The following is a 14,037-nucleotide window of genomic DNA, read 5'->3' as shown; positions in this document are numbered from 1 at the left end:
ATTAAAACTGACCATAAAAGCCTCAAGTACTTTTTGGAGCAAAAGATATCATCCCCTGAGCAGCAAAAATGGGTAACCAAACTTCTTGGATTTAATTATAAAATTATTTACAAAAAGGGGAAAGAAAATGTTGTTGCAGATGCACTCTCACGGCTACCTGAACAAGCTAAGGTTTCAGCCATCTCCCTTCCTACCACCGGTCTCCTCGAGGACATTAGGGAAGAATGGAAGAAGGATCCAGAGATCAGCAAGATCATAAAAAAATTGGAGGAGGATCCAAGTGCAATAGCCCACTACACCTGGGATTCGAGGGATTTACGCTACAAAGGTCGCATTGTGCTTATACCTGACTCCCTTTGCATCATAATCATCTTGCATGAAATGCACTCTATACCTTCAGCAGGGCACTCTGGATTCCTAAGAACCTACAAAAGAGTGAAGCAAAATTTTTATTGGAGAGGGATGAAAAAAATTATTGCTGAATATATGGCATAATGTGATATATGTCAACAGCACAAGGGTGAAACTGTGGCAAATCCAGGGAAGCTACAACCACTACCCATACCAGACTCAGTATGGACTGACATCTCCATGGACTTCATTGAAGGGCTGCCATCTTCCAAAGGTAAAAGCACGATTCTCGTGGTGGTTGATCGACTTATGAAATATGCTCATTTTTGTGCTGTGAGAAATCCCTACACTACTGCTAGTATTGCCCAGATTTTCATAGAAAATATTGTTAAACTGCATGGGATGCCAAGGTCCATCGTAAGTGATCGTGATAGGATCTTCACTAGTAAATTTTGGATCGAGTTATTTCAGTTACAAGGCACCAAACTCAAGATGAGCACAGCGTATCATCCACAAACTGACGACCAAACAGAGGTGGTAAATAAGTGCTTAGAGACGTACCTCCGGTGTTTCACTAGCGACCGACCAAAAGAGTGGGCGAAATGGCTTCCCTGGGCCGAATGGTGGTATAATACTACATATCATTCATCTACAAAATGTGCCCCTTATGAAGCATTGTATGGTCGACCAACACCTGTGATTCCAAAGTATGTAATTGGCTCGGCCAAGGTAGATCAGGTTGACCAAGAATTGATTGATAGGGACAAACTCTTACAACTGTTAAAAGATAATCTCTCTACCGCTCAAGCCAGAATGAAGCAGCAAGCCGACACACGACGAAGTGAAAGAGAATTTTCCGTGGGAGATTGGGTTTATCTTCGCCTACAACCATACAAGCAACTCTCTATCAACACTCGAGCCTCCATGAAGCTATCCCCACGTTTATGGGCCCTATCAGATCATAAAGCATATTGGAGCCGTGGCGTACAGACTTAAATTACCTGAGGATGCCAAAATTCACCCTGTCTTCCACGTATCGTGCCTAAAGCCCAAGTTGGGAGAACACGAGTCACCCTAGATCCAACTGCCCAACACAACTGAGGATGGAGTTATTCAAGCCCAACCACAGGCCATCCTCGATCGCAGGATCGTGATGCGTCGCCGACATCCCTCTACTGAAGTACTAGTGCATTGGAATAATCTACCACTTGAAGACGCCACATGGGAACCATATGAGGAGCTGAAGACCCGGTTCCCTGAGTTCATGGAATCTCAGCCTTGAGGACAAGGCTGATTTGAAGAGGGCGGATCTGTTAGGACTCTAGTTAGGAGAGTCCTAATTGAGAGGGACATTTTGTTAGGACTCTAGCTAGGAGAGTCCTGATTGAAAGGGACATTCTGTTAGGAGTTTATTTCTTAGAGAAGAATTAGGAGTTGTAAAGGAATAGGAGTCTTGAGTAGGAGTCCTATTAGGAGTCTTGAGTAGGAGTCTTAATTGAGTAGGAGTCTTATTAGGAGTCTTGAGTAGGAGTCTTAATTGAGTAGGACTCTTGAGTAGGAGTCCTATTATGAGTCTTGAGTAGGAGTCTTAATTGAGTAGGACTCTTGAGTAGGAGTCCTATTAAGAGTTAGGGTTTAGAAACCCTATAAATAGCTATGTATTCATCCTCTTTTGATAAGCAATAGATGAATATTTTCTGTAGCCTTTGAGCAGCAACTTGGAGGGAGGAACCCCTATAGAGTTCCAAGGAGGCCGATCCCTTAAAGAGATCAACCCCAAGTTTAGAATCTGCAAGGGTTCTAACACAATTGCACCGTTGGAAAGAATCGAGTCGGGCGACAAGACACCTTTGCAATCGTATTTAACAAACCCGCTCGGTCTAGATACATAGTAGTGACATGGACAGTAGTGCCTCGACCGATGATGGTGGAGACACTGGGGAGTCGATGGTCCCGTCTACACAATTTGATGGTGGTGCATGGACTGAGGAGCAGTATTTTACACATGCCACCCAAGATTGAGATTTTGGAGCTCGACAAGGTACTGATCAAGTTTATGCACGGAAAGGAAAGAGTAAGACAATGGATAATTTTGAACAGATACAATAAAGTCTACACGAAGTGAAGCTCATCGTATTCATAGCCGTCATACTATGGAGAATCTTACGATCAACAATAGTATGATGATAGTTGGTCATATTTCTCCGAGCAACAGTACGTAGATCAACCTTACGATATGAAGCAGCAGATCAATAACGAAAGTAGAAGTTGACATTCTCTATGCTCCACACAAAATACATACCATATTCGTCCTTGCCACAGGAGCCACCTCGGACACGTGGTTCACGACAATCAAATTACGACCATCACCACATTGATGCACCAATGACATCCAGTGTATCAATACACTATATCGTGGGATCAATTTTAGGATTGGATCCTGCAAACATATCATAATGATATCCAGATACATAGGATCGAGAACCTCGATCCATTGCCTATGAACTCTCATCGTTCTTTTTGGTGGTAGAACTAGATATATCCATCAATTATTTACTGAATTAATTTGAATCTTAAAGTTTAAGTTATTTAAAAAATAATTTAATAATTCAAATCATTTCTTTATAGATAGTTCAATATTAACGAAAGGACGATCCGCAACGTACCACAAAGCTACTCAAAGCTCGAAAAAGAATATTTTTGCTATTGTTTCCTAATTTACATTACTTTTGCTAAAATTATACTAAATTTATATTTATTTCCAACTTAAAAACCCTAATATAACTTTTTTATTTTTAGGTATTTTTAGAACTATTTTTGATGATTTTGGGCATATCGTCGGTACGCCTCGGTACGTACCGAACCAACGTATGGTCGGTACACTAGTACGAATCAAAATTATAAACCTTGTTCTAGCCAAAAACTATATTACCTCAAAAATACATTTCCCTAACTGTTTTCTCTATTTATTCTTAACTGATCTTTGACTAAAAATAAAGCAATGATTTAAAAAGCACTAGGCGCCAAGGTCCAACAACGCCCGAGGTGCTAGGCGCTTTCCTGAGCAAAGCAAGACGCTAAAATATAAAAACATATAATATAATTAATAAATATAATTATTTAAATAAAAATATGATATTAAATTAAAAAATATTACAAAATGACAATATCACATTAACAAAAATCTCAAAATTCAAAAGAATAACAATAATTTCAAATAAATAAAAATTAGCAGTATTAAAATCAAATTAATATATTATTAATTTAATAAATAAAAAATATATTGTTATTAGTATACAGTTAACGATATACTATTAATATACTGTTAACAGTACACTATCGAGTCGATGTGAGAAGAGGTAGCAACGAGCAACGATAACGGGAGCGAGAGAGGTAAGCGGCGATAGTGGCAATAGCAGCGGTAGTAGCGAGAAGCAACAACGAGAGCGACGAGCGACGACAGTGGCAGCTACAGCAATACCAGCGAGCAGCAAGAGCAGGAGCAGGAGCAGGAGCAAGAGCGACGAGTGGTGATAATGGCGCCTCTTTAAAGTGCGTCGCGTGGAAATGAAGCAAGGCGCTCGGACCTCGCCTCGCCTTGCTCGAGCGCTTAGGCGAACGCCCGAGCGCCTATTGAAATCATTGAAACAAAGGGCTATAGAATTCATTTATATCTCACAAACAACAAATTAACAATTGATACTCTCACTAATAAAAGATAAGCTCCAAACCATTTGTAGAAATGGGTTGAATTACCTTCGCAAGACTAAAACAAGTACATTTGCCCTCTCTTTCAAGTTCATTATTAACCATGAAAAGGAAACAAAAACATCAGAAAGAAAAAGGGAATATATACAAATAACACACTGTTTAGTAGTTAAATAGCACTGTACGTCATGTAAATAAAAGAAAATTTTATTATAAGAATAAATACATGCAAAGGATTTTGAAGTCAAAAACACAAATGAGAAGGTCCCAATACACTACAGAAAATAAATAATACATTCTCTGGAAACAAAAAATTGTGAACATCTGTACTTACTGGAGACTGAAGGTAATTTACTAAAAGGTCCGGACCTGCATAATAGACTAGAGAAAGTAGTTTCTGAGCATGTGACAAAGCAATTGTCTCATCACTTCCAAGAACCACACATGGAAGTGCTTTAATGAGGCTGCCAACAAGTTAAAAAAGTAAGATTCACTGCAGCAGCACAAAAATTATCTATTTTCTTAACTAACTAATAAGAGAACAAACCTGGTAAATAGATCAGAAATTTCATTTTTGGTTATAAATTTCTCACCCAAAACAAATAAAGATTCGAGGGATTCCTGTGCTACCATGGACACAACATCTGCATCGTCACAAACCAGCACACACAAACACTCCTGCAATTATTATACACAAGAAAAGGAATTAGCAATAAAATTCAACCCAAACTACCATGTCAACAGGAGACAAACCTGCACATACTATTATTCTAATGCTCCTGTCAACTAAACTATAACTTAAATGAAATTATGAACCATAAAAGTTAACATTATTGCACGTAAGTTTAATGGCAGTGCTAATATAATGCATGAGTAGCATAACAAAGTTAACAGGAGACAAACCTGCACATACTATTATTCTAATGCTCCTGTCAACTAAACTATCACTTAAATGAAATTATGAACCATAAAAGTTAACATGATTGCACATAAGTTTAATGGCAGTGCTAACATAATGCAGGAGTAGCATAACAAAGACAAAGATCCAAGAGAAGTATAGAACGAGATCATCAAAGAAATTGTGAAAATTGAACCACCGAATTCTACTCGTTATCACTATTAACAACAATATAATTCATGACATTGTACAGTTTAAGCATTCATAAAATAGCCACAAAAGAAAGGACAGCAGTTAGATTTTCAAAATAATCAAACTAGGAAATTAATAATATATATATAAGAATTAAAAGTCAATACTGAACCAAGTCATGATAAGAAAAGTTTTAGTTGAGAGAAACCATAATGCCTCTGCTCCATAATGATAGATCACACACAACAACTGAACCTAAGACAGTATACTCACCAAAAGCATTAATTTGCTTCTTTGCAAAGTGCATCTGCAATTCAACAGAAGCCCCTGTATGCCATCTACAAGTGCTTTTCTGACCCTTTCTGCAGAATGAATACAAAGCTGAAAATGACAACGAACCACTTTATTGTCACAGACAAGACGAATGGATCCCATTACCAATGAAACCTCGAAGAAAACAACAAAATAAACAAATAATAGGGAGGATGATAATACATACATGTGGAAATGCAGCAGACATTAATTTATCAACATTAGAAGAAGTTTCATCAATGCACTCCTTGGAACGATGTACGAATAAAGTTCTTTTGCCATTGCTATGATCAACTATCTTTCGTTTATGATCATCGTTGATAGCTTGATTAAACGAATCTCCAATGATATTTGCTGACTGAACATGACCATTTAGAGGTAAACTACGAAGAGCCTCTAGGACAGATTGGGTAGATTTATTTTCCATGGGTGAAAGTGATCCAATATCATTTACAGGCATCTCAAGGGAGTGAAGATTTGCCTTATCGTCTAAAACAATAATCAAGAACTCAGTCAAACCACAAATAGCCTGCTCGATGGCCACAGAGCTTCCAGCAGCACCACTAATCATATTTTTTGATACATATAAGGCCTTTGCAAAACGGCTTACAACACCCGGTAGAAAGAAGGCAAGTGCATCAGCAGTACCAACCTAAGATATCAATCAACATAAACAACACAAACAACATCAAGGATTACAGTTCCACAACGAGGAAATGTAGAACAGTTATGATGTTGGAGACAAGTAATTACAGGTTTGCCAAAAAGAGCAAGGCCAGATCAATCATGAACCTAACTTGCTTTCACCATATTAAAATAACCTCATAGATGAGAAACATAAACATATGAAATAAAGAAAAGTGAACTAGCGCACACAGCTCATGCCAGTGTTAGGTCTAGAGAGTACCAATGTATGACTAAAAAATTCAACATAACAATAAGAAATATCATGCTTAAAAATTTAAAGAATGACCACAGAGAGCAAAAATATGTTTGCATACAATATATTTTATATATTTAACTAATACCAACAGATTATTTGAAAATATCTAGAAACGAGTCAATTCAAACACCAGCATGAAATGACATATCAATTTCAAGTTCTTGTAACTGAAAAAATGATCACCAAATAGCTTTTTGACATTTTGCCCCAATGAAAAGAGCTAGCTACTGTTGTGCAGTGGCGACAGCATGCATAGATGGGTAAACCCCGATATGCAATAAATAAGGGATGAGTCTGCTGAATTTGGTAATCGGTTCCAAAACGTTTACTATTGCACAAAATATGATTAAAAAGATACATCATACGCAAGAAAAAAAATGGTATTCCACTCAGTAACACATAAATTCAACTAGTACATTTAGTACTACAAATTAAAAAAAGGTGTAGATGAAAAAATAAACTACTTGACAGCACCTCTCAAGTAAAATCTTTCAAATTCCTGACATAAAGTGGTCAAGACTCAAAAATCCCCCCTAATGAGGAACTATGACATGATTCCAACAACACTTACCAACGGAATAAGTACAGTTATTGAAGAGATGTGTATGATCAATTAAGCTACTGCATTACAGCCTCTTAGAACTCATTGAATGTCCACTAAAGTCAGGGTAATTCAGATAAATTTTGTAAAAAAAGATAGACTCATGTTGGCTCTTTTCAGTTGCTTCAAATAAATAAATATATACTCTTCAAAACTCAAATAACTCAAAGTCAGACTTCAAGCAATTTAGACTCATGTTGGCAGTTTTCGCTTTATTCCTACCAATGTTGTCAAACAAGAGCTATCCTCCAATAAGAGTAGGTCTCACATGCTAAGGCCCAAATTGACCAGACCTGCCCTCTTATGCCTAATAAATGATTTATCCTTAACTGAGTTAACCAGTTCAAACCATTTTTCATATTTAAGAGCCCGACATGAAAAATAAAAGAAGGTAAAAGCTTTTGAGATAAGAAACTATATATGGAAGGTTTTCTGATTTTTAATAGTTGCACATGCAATCCAAAAGATTGCATAAGCATGTGCTGATCAAATTAAGTAAAACATGATCAAATAAATAATTTTTCTCTGAGTAATTTTAATAAATTTTAAAGAAGACTAAGAGCAACATGAATAATTGGAGCACAAGTTACAGATCCAAGTTCAGGTAACAATTTATCACTATAGTCAGGGACGTCTTGCTGCTCAGGGATGATCAGAAACAGCTGCAGGAACTATGGCAAACTCCCATAAGGTGCAGTTTTGGCCTTCCCAACCATTAATCACACCTCACTATAGTCAGCAGCAGCAGTTAATGTTATTTGTGCGACAATCGATCAGAGTATGCAATGAGCAGGGTTTATAAGAAAGCTCCTGCTCACTTCGCTTACGAAATATTGATGAGGGAATGGACCAATTTTTTCATTTAATGACTAACACGTTCCTTTTTTTTCTTTTATTAACATGTTCCTCTGTTTTGCTAACATGCTCTTCAAGGGCTTGCTTATTGTTGCAATCTCATCTAAGTAGGTCACAACAACTTGCTATGGAAGAAACATTAAATAAAAAATAATCCAAAGCAGCTCTTAATAAAATTTGAGGGAGGGGAGCACCAGACTGTTAGGACTCTAGCTTGGAGAGTCCTAATTGAGAGGGACATTCATGTAAAAATGTTAGGACTCTAGCTAGGAGAGTCCTAATTGAGAGGGACATTCTGTTAGGACTCTAGCTAGGAGAGTCCTAATTATGAGGGGCATTCATGTAGGAGGTTTTTTCTTAGAGAAGAATTAGGAGTTGTAAGGGAATATGAGTCTTGAGTAGGAGTTCTATTAGGAGTTGGTTAGAAGTAAGAGTCTTAAGTAGGAGTCCTATTAGGAGTTAGGGTTTAGAAGCCCTATAAATAGCCATGTATTCCTTCTCTTTTCTTAAGCAATAGATGAATCTTTTTTGCAGCCTTTGAGCAGCAACTTGGAGGGAGGAACCCCTATAGAGTTCCAAGGAGGCTGATCCCCTAAAGAGATCAACCCCAAGTTTAGAATCTGCAAGGGTTCTAACACCTGGTATCAGAGCAGCGTTCTTGGCGTCTCGCTGCCCTTCCACAGCCATCCATCAACCCTCTACAATAATCCAAAGCAATTCCCACAATTGCTTAAAAGATCGTCACCGAATTCCGTCATCATCTCCACCACCCCGGATCATCCTTTGATCTCCCCGTGAATTGCAACAGGTTCTGGTTTCCTACCTTACTGCTGCTGCAATTTAGTTATCCTTATTCGAAAATCCAAAAAAAAAAAAAAAAAATCGTTCCTATATTGCTGCATAAACTTTTCGTCACAAAGTTTTCATCTCTACGACGAAAGATACATTGCAGAATTCCAACCGCATAGCACCATCTTTTTGATCTTGCTACTATGCTTTTTCTATCCAAATTTCTACGAAATTTTTATGACATCTTTGACACTTCTTAACAGTGGATTTCCCTTTGGTTTTATCAAAAAATTCTCAATATAAACTACTGATCTTTTATGTCCAATCCGCTGCACTTGAATTGCAGAATTCAAGACGCATAGCACCATCTGTTTCATCTTGCTACTGTGCTTTTTCTATCCAAATTTCTACGAAATTTTTATGACATCTTTGACACTTCCTAACAGTAGATTTCCCTTTGGTTTCATCGAAAAATTATCAATATAAACTACTGATCTTTTATGTCCAATCTGCTGCACTTGAAAATCTATGCTGCAGAAAATTTCAGCTGCATATCGTTGCCTTAACCCATCTATTAGCAATCTTTTTTGAATGAAATTTCTTCTACACTTCATAGATTATCTTGGCTTCCATCTAAGATTGATCTATTAAGAAATTCATCTCTAAAAATGATTTTATGTTTCTGCAAATTTTCATCGTAACACGCTGAAATTTTTCGACGATAATTCTGCAATTGCAACTTGCACCAATTTCCTTGCTGTTATATTGCCGAAATTTTCTTGATTAAATTAGATATCCTTGCTGTCATATAAATTGTGATTTTGCTATCAATTCCCTCCTCAATTCTCTCAAGTTTTTGGTGGAAATTACGTCGAGAAACCGTTGTTTCTTCGACGACAATTCTACTCTTACAAGACAGCATATACTTGCTGCAACTTCTACGGATTTCTGTCAAACCTTTGCTACCATCTACCACAGATCCAAAACTTTCATCCACAGCCCTAAAACTCTACTAAACCACACCCTCAAACTGCACCCAAAACAGCCACAAAACAAGCCTAAACCGCAGCCTACATCCACCAATCCACCAACCCTTTCGACCATCACTTCTCTCAACCTATACATGCCTTTAACCTGACAACAAAAGAGAGATCTTAATATCATAGATTTGGAGGCATATACTATGACATCTAAGGAGGCAATTGATGCTAAATTCGAAGCCTTGGAGGCACGAATGGAGGATAAGATTCGGACGCTCTTTACCGAACTCAGATTGGGCCGACTACTAAGCCCGAAGAAATCACATCAAGGAGAGAGCTTTGCCCAATCACACCAAGCCCGAAGATATGACTTCCAAGAGAGGGGAAGCTCTATGACCAACCCCAACTATCCATGCATGAGAGTGGACTTCCCTAGATGGGAAGAAGGAGACCCGATTGGTTGGATCTCGCGCGCGGAGCGATATTTTTGGTACCACAAAACCGTGGATGTATCTATGGTGAAAATTGCAGCTATACATCTTGAAGGGGATGCTATACAGTGGTTTGACTGGTTTGAACATACTTATGGAGTCCTTTCATGGCGACAATTCAAAGAGGGACTGCTGATTCGCTTCAGACCAACCGATTACGAGAATATTGACGAACAACTAGCAAAGATCCAACAAACCTCCACCATTCAGGAGTACAAAACCAGGTTTGAAAGATTATCTAATCAAACTCATGATTGGTCTCAAAAACAGCTATTGTGGACCTTCATTGAGGGCTTGAAGCCAGAGATCCGAGGAGAAGTTAAAGCGCGACAACCGTATACGCTTATGGCAGCCATCTCTTTCGCACGACATCAAGAGGAGCAATTGAACCATGAAGCTCGGAGGACTAGGGTCTCTCCTCAACCAGTAATATTGAAGCCCTTAGCCCCCCCTACTATCGACCAAGTCCCTACACTAAAGAGGTTAACAAGAGAAGAGCTTCGGGAGCGATATGCGAAGGGGTTATGTTGGCATTGTGACGAGCCGTGGAGCCGTGAGCATCGCTGTAGAAAAGGGGGACTTCTTATGATTGAACCGATAGAAGAAGAGGTCATTGAACATCCAAAAGAGAGCCTTGAATATAAAGAAGATGCAGAAGAAGAGCCACAACCGACCGAAGTTACGGTACATACACTAGCTAGCTACTCAAACCCGCAAACGATGAAAATTGGAGGCCTTCTCAAACAACAACCAATCACTGTTCTCATGGACATGGGCAGTACTACTAACTTCCTAAATAGTAAGCTTGCTGTTCGGATATCATTACCTATCGAGAATCGCTGCAGGTTTGATGTTAAAGTCACCGACGGACGGATTTTGAATTGTGATCATAGGCGCTTGCAGGAGAAACTATTGCTGCAGGACCAAGAGATAATTGCAGATTTCTTCTTTCTCCCTCTTAACAATCATGAGGCCATGCTCAGAATTAAATGGTTGACAACATTAGGTGATATTTCTTGGAATTTTATGAAACTAATTATGAAATTTTACAGTAAGGAGAAACAGGTGACATTGCACGGGAAACGTGGGGGCGACATAACAACGATTTGCACACAACAAATGGAGAATGTTTTGCATAAAGCATGCAGCGGCTTTTTGGTACAACTTGAGCAGCAAACTAAGGGAGAGCCAACAGAATTTGAAGATCCAAATCTACTTCCTTTGCTTACTGAATTTTCAAATATATTTGACGAACCGCGCAACCTACCTCTTACCTGTTGGCATGATCATTGTATAATGATTCTTCCAGGCAAATCTTCAGCAAATGCTCAGCCATATCTGTATCCACATCTCCAGAAGGATGAAATAGAAAGGATTATAAAAGAGATGCTCGAAACAGGAGTTATTCAGCCAAGTTGCAACCTCTACTCTTCGCCGATTCTACTTGTACGCAAGAAGGACGGAACAAGGCGAATATGTGTTGATTACCGAGCTCTCAATGGCATAATCATCAAGGACAAATACTTTATTCCAATAGTAGATGAATTGCTAGATGAAAGGGAGCACAAATCTTTACAAAGCTGGACCTTTGATCCGGGTATCATCAAATACGAGCATGCGAAGAAGACATACGGAAAACCACCTTTTGAACACACAACAACCATGAATTTTTGCTTTCTTCAACAAAAGGTGGAATATCTTGGGCATATCATATTAGAGGAAGGTGTGGCAGTGGACCCCTTCAAAATTGGAGTAATGCAAAACTGGCCGACCTTGAGAAACATAAAATTGCTACATGGCTTTCTGGGTTTAACAGGCTACTACCGCAAGTTCGTGAAAAACTATGGAAAGATCAGTGCACCACTTACTTCCTTACTAGAAAAAGATGTCTTCCAATGGTTGGACAGAGCCTCCGCTGCCTTCGACAAACTTAAGGCAGCCATGACGACGACGCCGGTGCTAACACTACCAGATTTCAACCGACCCTTCATTATTGAGGCCGACACATCTGGAGTCAGAATTGGAGCCATTATCATGCAAGATGGTCGACAACTCGCATACACTAGCAAGGCATTATCTCCCTCCGATCAAAATATGTCAACATATGATAAGGAGATGCTCGCCATTGTGCGCGCAGCAACGAGGTGGAGATTGTACTTGATCAGGCGATACTTTCAAATCAAGACCGACCATAAAAGCCTAAAATATCTCTTGGAGCAGAAGATATCTTCCCCCGAGCAGCAAAAATGGGTAACAAAACTTCTTGGATTTGATTTTGAAATAACTTACAAAAAGGGGAAAGAGAATGTTCTTGCAGATGCGCTTTCGTAGCTACCCGAGCAAGTTGAAGTTTCGACTGTTTCACTTCCGACCAGCGACTTCCTTGAGGATATTAAGATGGAATGGCAGGAAGATTCAGATACTAGTAAGATTATAAAAAAATTGGAGGAAGCACTAAGTCCCATGGCTCATTACAATTGGGACTCAAAAGAATTACACTATAAGGGACGCATTGTGCTTGTGACAAATTCTACTTACATCTTCAATAGCAGATTTTGGACAACGTTATTCTATATGCAGGGTACTAAATTGAAAAGGAGTACGACATATCACCCACAAACCAACAGCCAACCGGAAGTTTTAAACAGGTGCTTGGAGACAGCCCAAAGCCACCCACCAAATATGACTACCCAAAGAGAACTCGAGACCCAGCCAAGTGCCATTATTGATCGACGGATCGTGACTCGACGACGACGACCCACTAATGAAGTGCTAATACAGTGGGCGAACCTACCAAAAGAAGATGCCACTTGGGAGAACTATGATGACTTGAAGATCAAATTCCCAGAATTCATGAATCATCAGCCTCGAGGACAAGGCTGATTTGAAGAGGGCGGGTCTGTTAGGACTCTAGCTTGGAGAGTCCTAATTGAGAGGGACATTCATGTAAAAATGTTAGGACTCTAGCTAGGAGAGTCCTAATTGAGAGGGACATTCTGTTAGGACTCTAGCTAGGAGAGTCCTAATTATGAGGGGCATTCATGTAGGAGGTTTTTTCTTAGAGAAGAATTAGGAGTTGTAAGGGAATATGAGTCTTGAGTAGGAGTTCTATTAGGAGTTGGTTAGAAGTAAGAGTCTTAAGTAGGAGTCCTATTAGGAGTTAGGGTTTAGAAGCCCTATAAATAGCCATGTATTCCTTCTCTTTTCTTAAGCAATAGATGAATCTATTTTGCAGCCTTTGAGCAGCAACTTGGAGGGAGGAACCCCTATAGAGTTCCAAGGAGGCTGATCCCCTAAAGAGATCAACCCCAAGTTTAGAATCTGCAAGGGTTCTAACACAGACCACCTAATTTTAGCTAATCATGGCATTGACGGAAGGTGTAAGAGAAGTTGAGATATCTTATAGTTATATGGTAAACAGTCAATGACTCCACTAAACATATCATCCTAGTTCTATCCATTTACATCAAGACTCCTGTTTAAGCAGGCTGATAAGCTACCTCCTTGGCAACAGAACAAGCATCTGTCCTCCAAAAGTAACACATACGAGGTAAATTGAAGAGCTTATAGCCAAACCCAGTCCAGGTGAGTACCTGGGCAAGTGCCCACATGGGTGCCCAAGATATCTTTTGAAGCAATGTCTGACAAACTTTGTATAGTTTTAACAATGCAATACATGCCTCTACATGTATACAACTCAAAAGTGTCAAATTTAAAACAGTTCATATGTCAAACAAAACCATATAACTTATGTTTCATATTCCACAAAGTCTACACTACAGCAACACCTAGGTCTTCCCAAACCTGAGCCTTGAGAGCTTGTGAAAACTTCATAATTAAGTATACAACGTGTGACAAAGAATTTACATACGTGAACATATATCACTTGAATATCACTTGTAGGATATTATAGGTGA

The 14,037-nt window shown here is 38.9% G+C and overlaps 1 protein-coding gene across 2 annotated transcripts in view; it reads right to left on the bottom strand.

The window, feature by feature from the left end:
- The window catches only part of LOC135639758 (uncharacterized), a 34,134-nt gene that overhangs the window by 18,477 nt on the left and 1,620 nt on the right, over positions 1 to 14,037 (bottom strand). For both annotated transcript variants that reach the window (XM_065153644.1, XM_065153650.1), the window contains exons 5-8: positions 5,649 to 6,113; positions 5,423 to 5,530; positions 4,607 to 4,737; positions 4,394 to 4,523 (exon numbers count right to left, since the gene is read on the bottom strand). In XM_065153644.1, the coding sequence (XP_065009716.1) occupies positions 4,394 to 4,523; positions 4,607 to 4,737; positions 5,423 to 5,530; positions 5,649 to 6,113 (834 nt within the window). The remainder of the gene's footprint in view (positions 1 to 4,393; positions 4,524 to 4,606; positions 4,738 to 5,422; positions 5,531 to 5,648; positions 6,114 to 14,037) is intronic.

This window comes from Musa acuminata, chromosome BXJ1-4, assembly GCF_036884655.1.
Source record: "Musa acuminata AAA Group cultivar baxijiao chromosome BXJ1-4, Cavendish_Baxijiao_AAA, whole genome shotgun sequence".
Taxonomy (NCBI): domain Eukaryota; kingdom Viridiplantae; phylum Streptophyta; class Magnoliopsida; order Zingiberales; family Musaceae; genus Musa; species Musa acuminata.
This window is presented reverse-complemented; position numbering and strand designations above follow the sequence as displayed.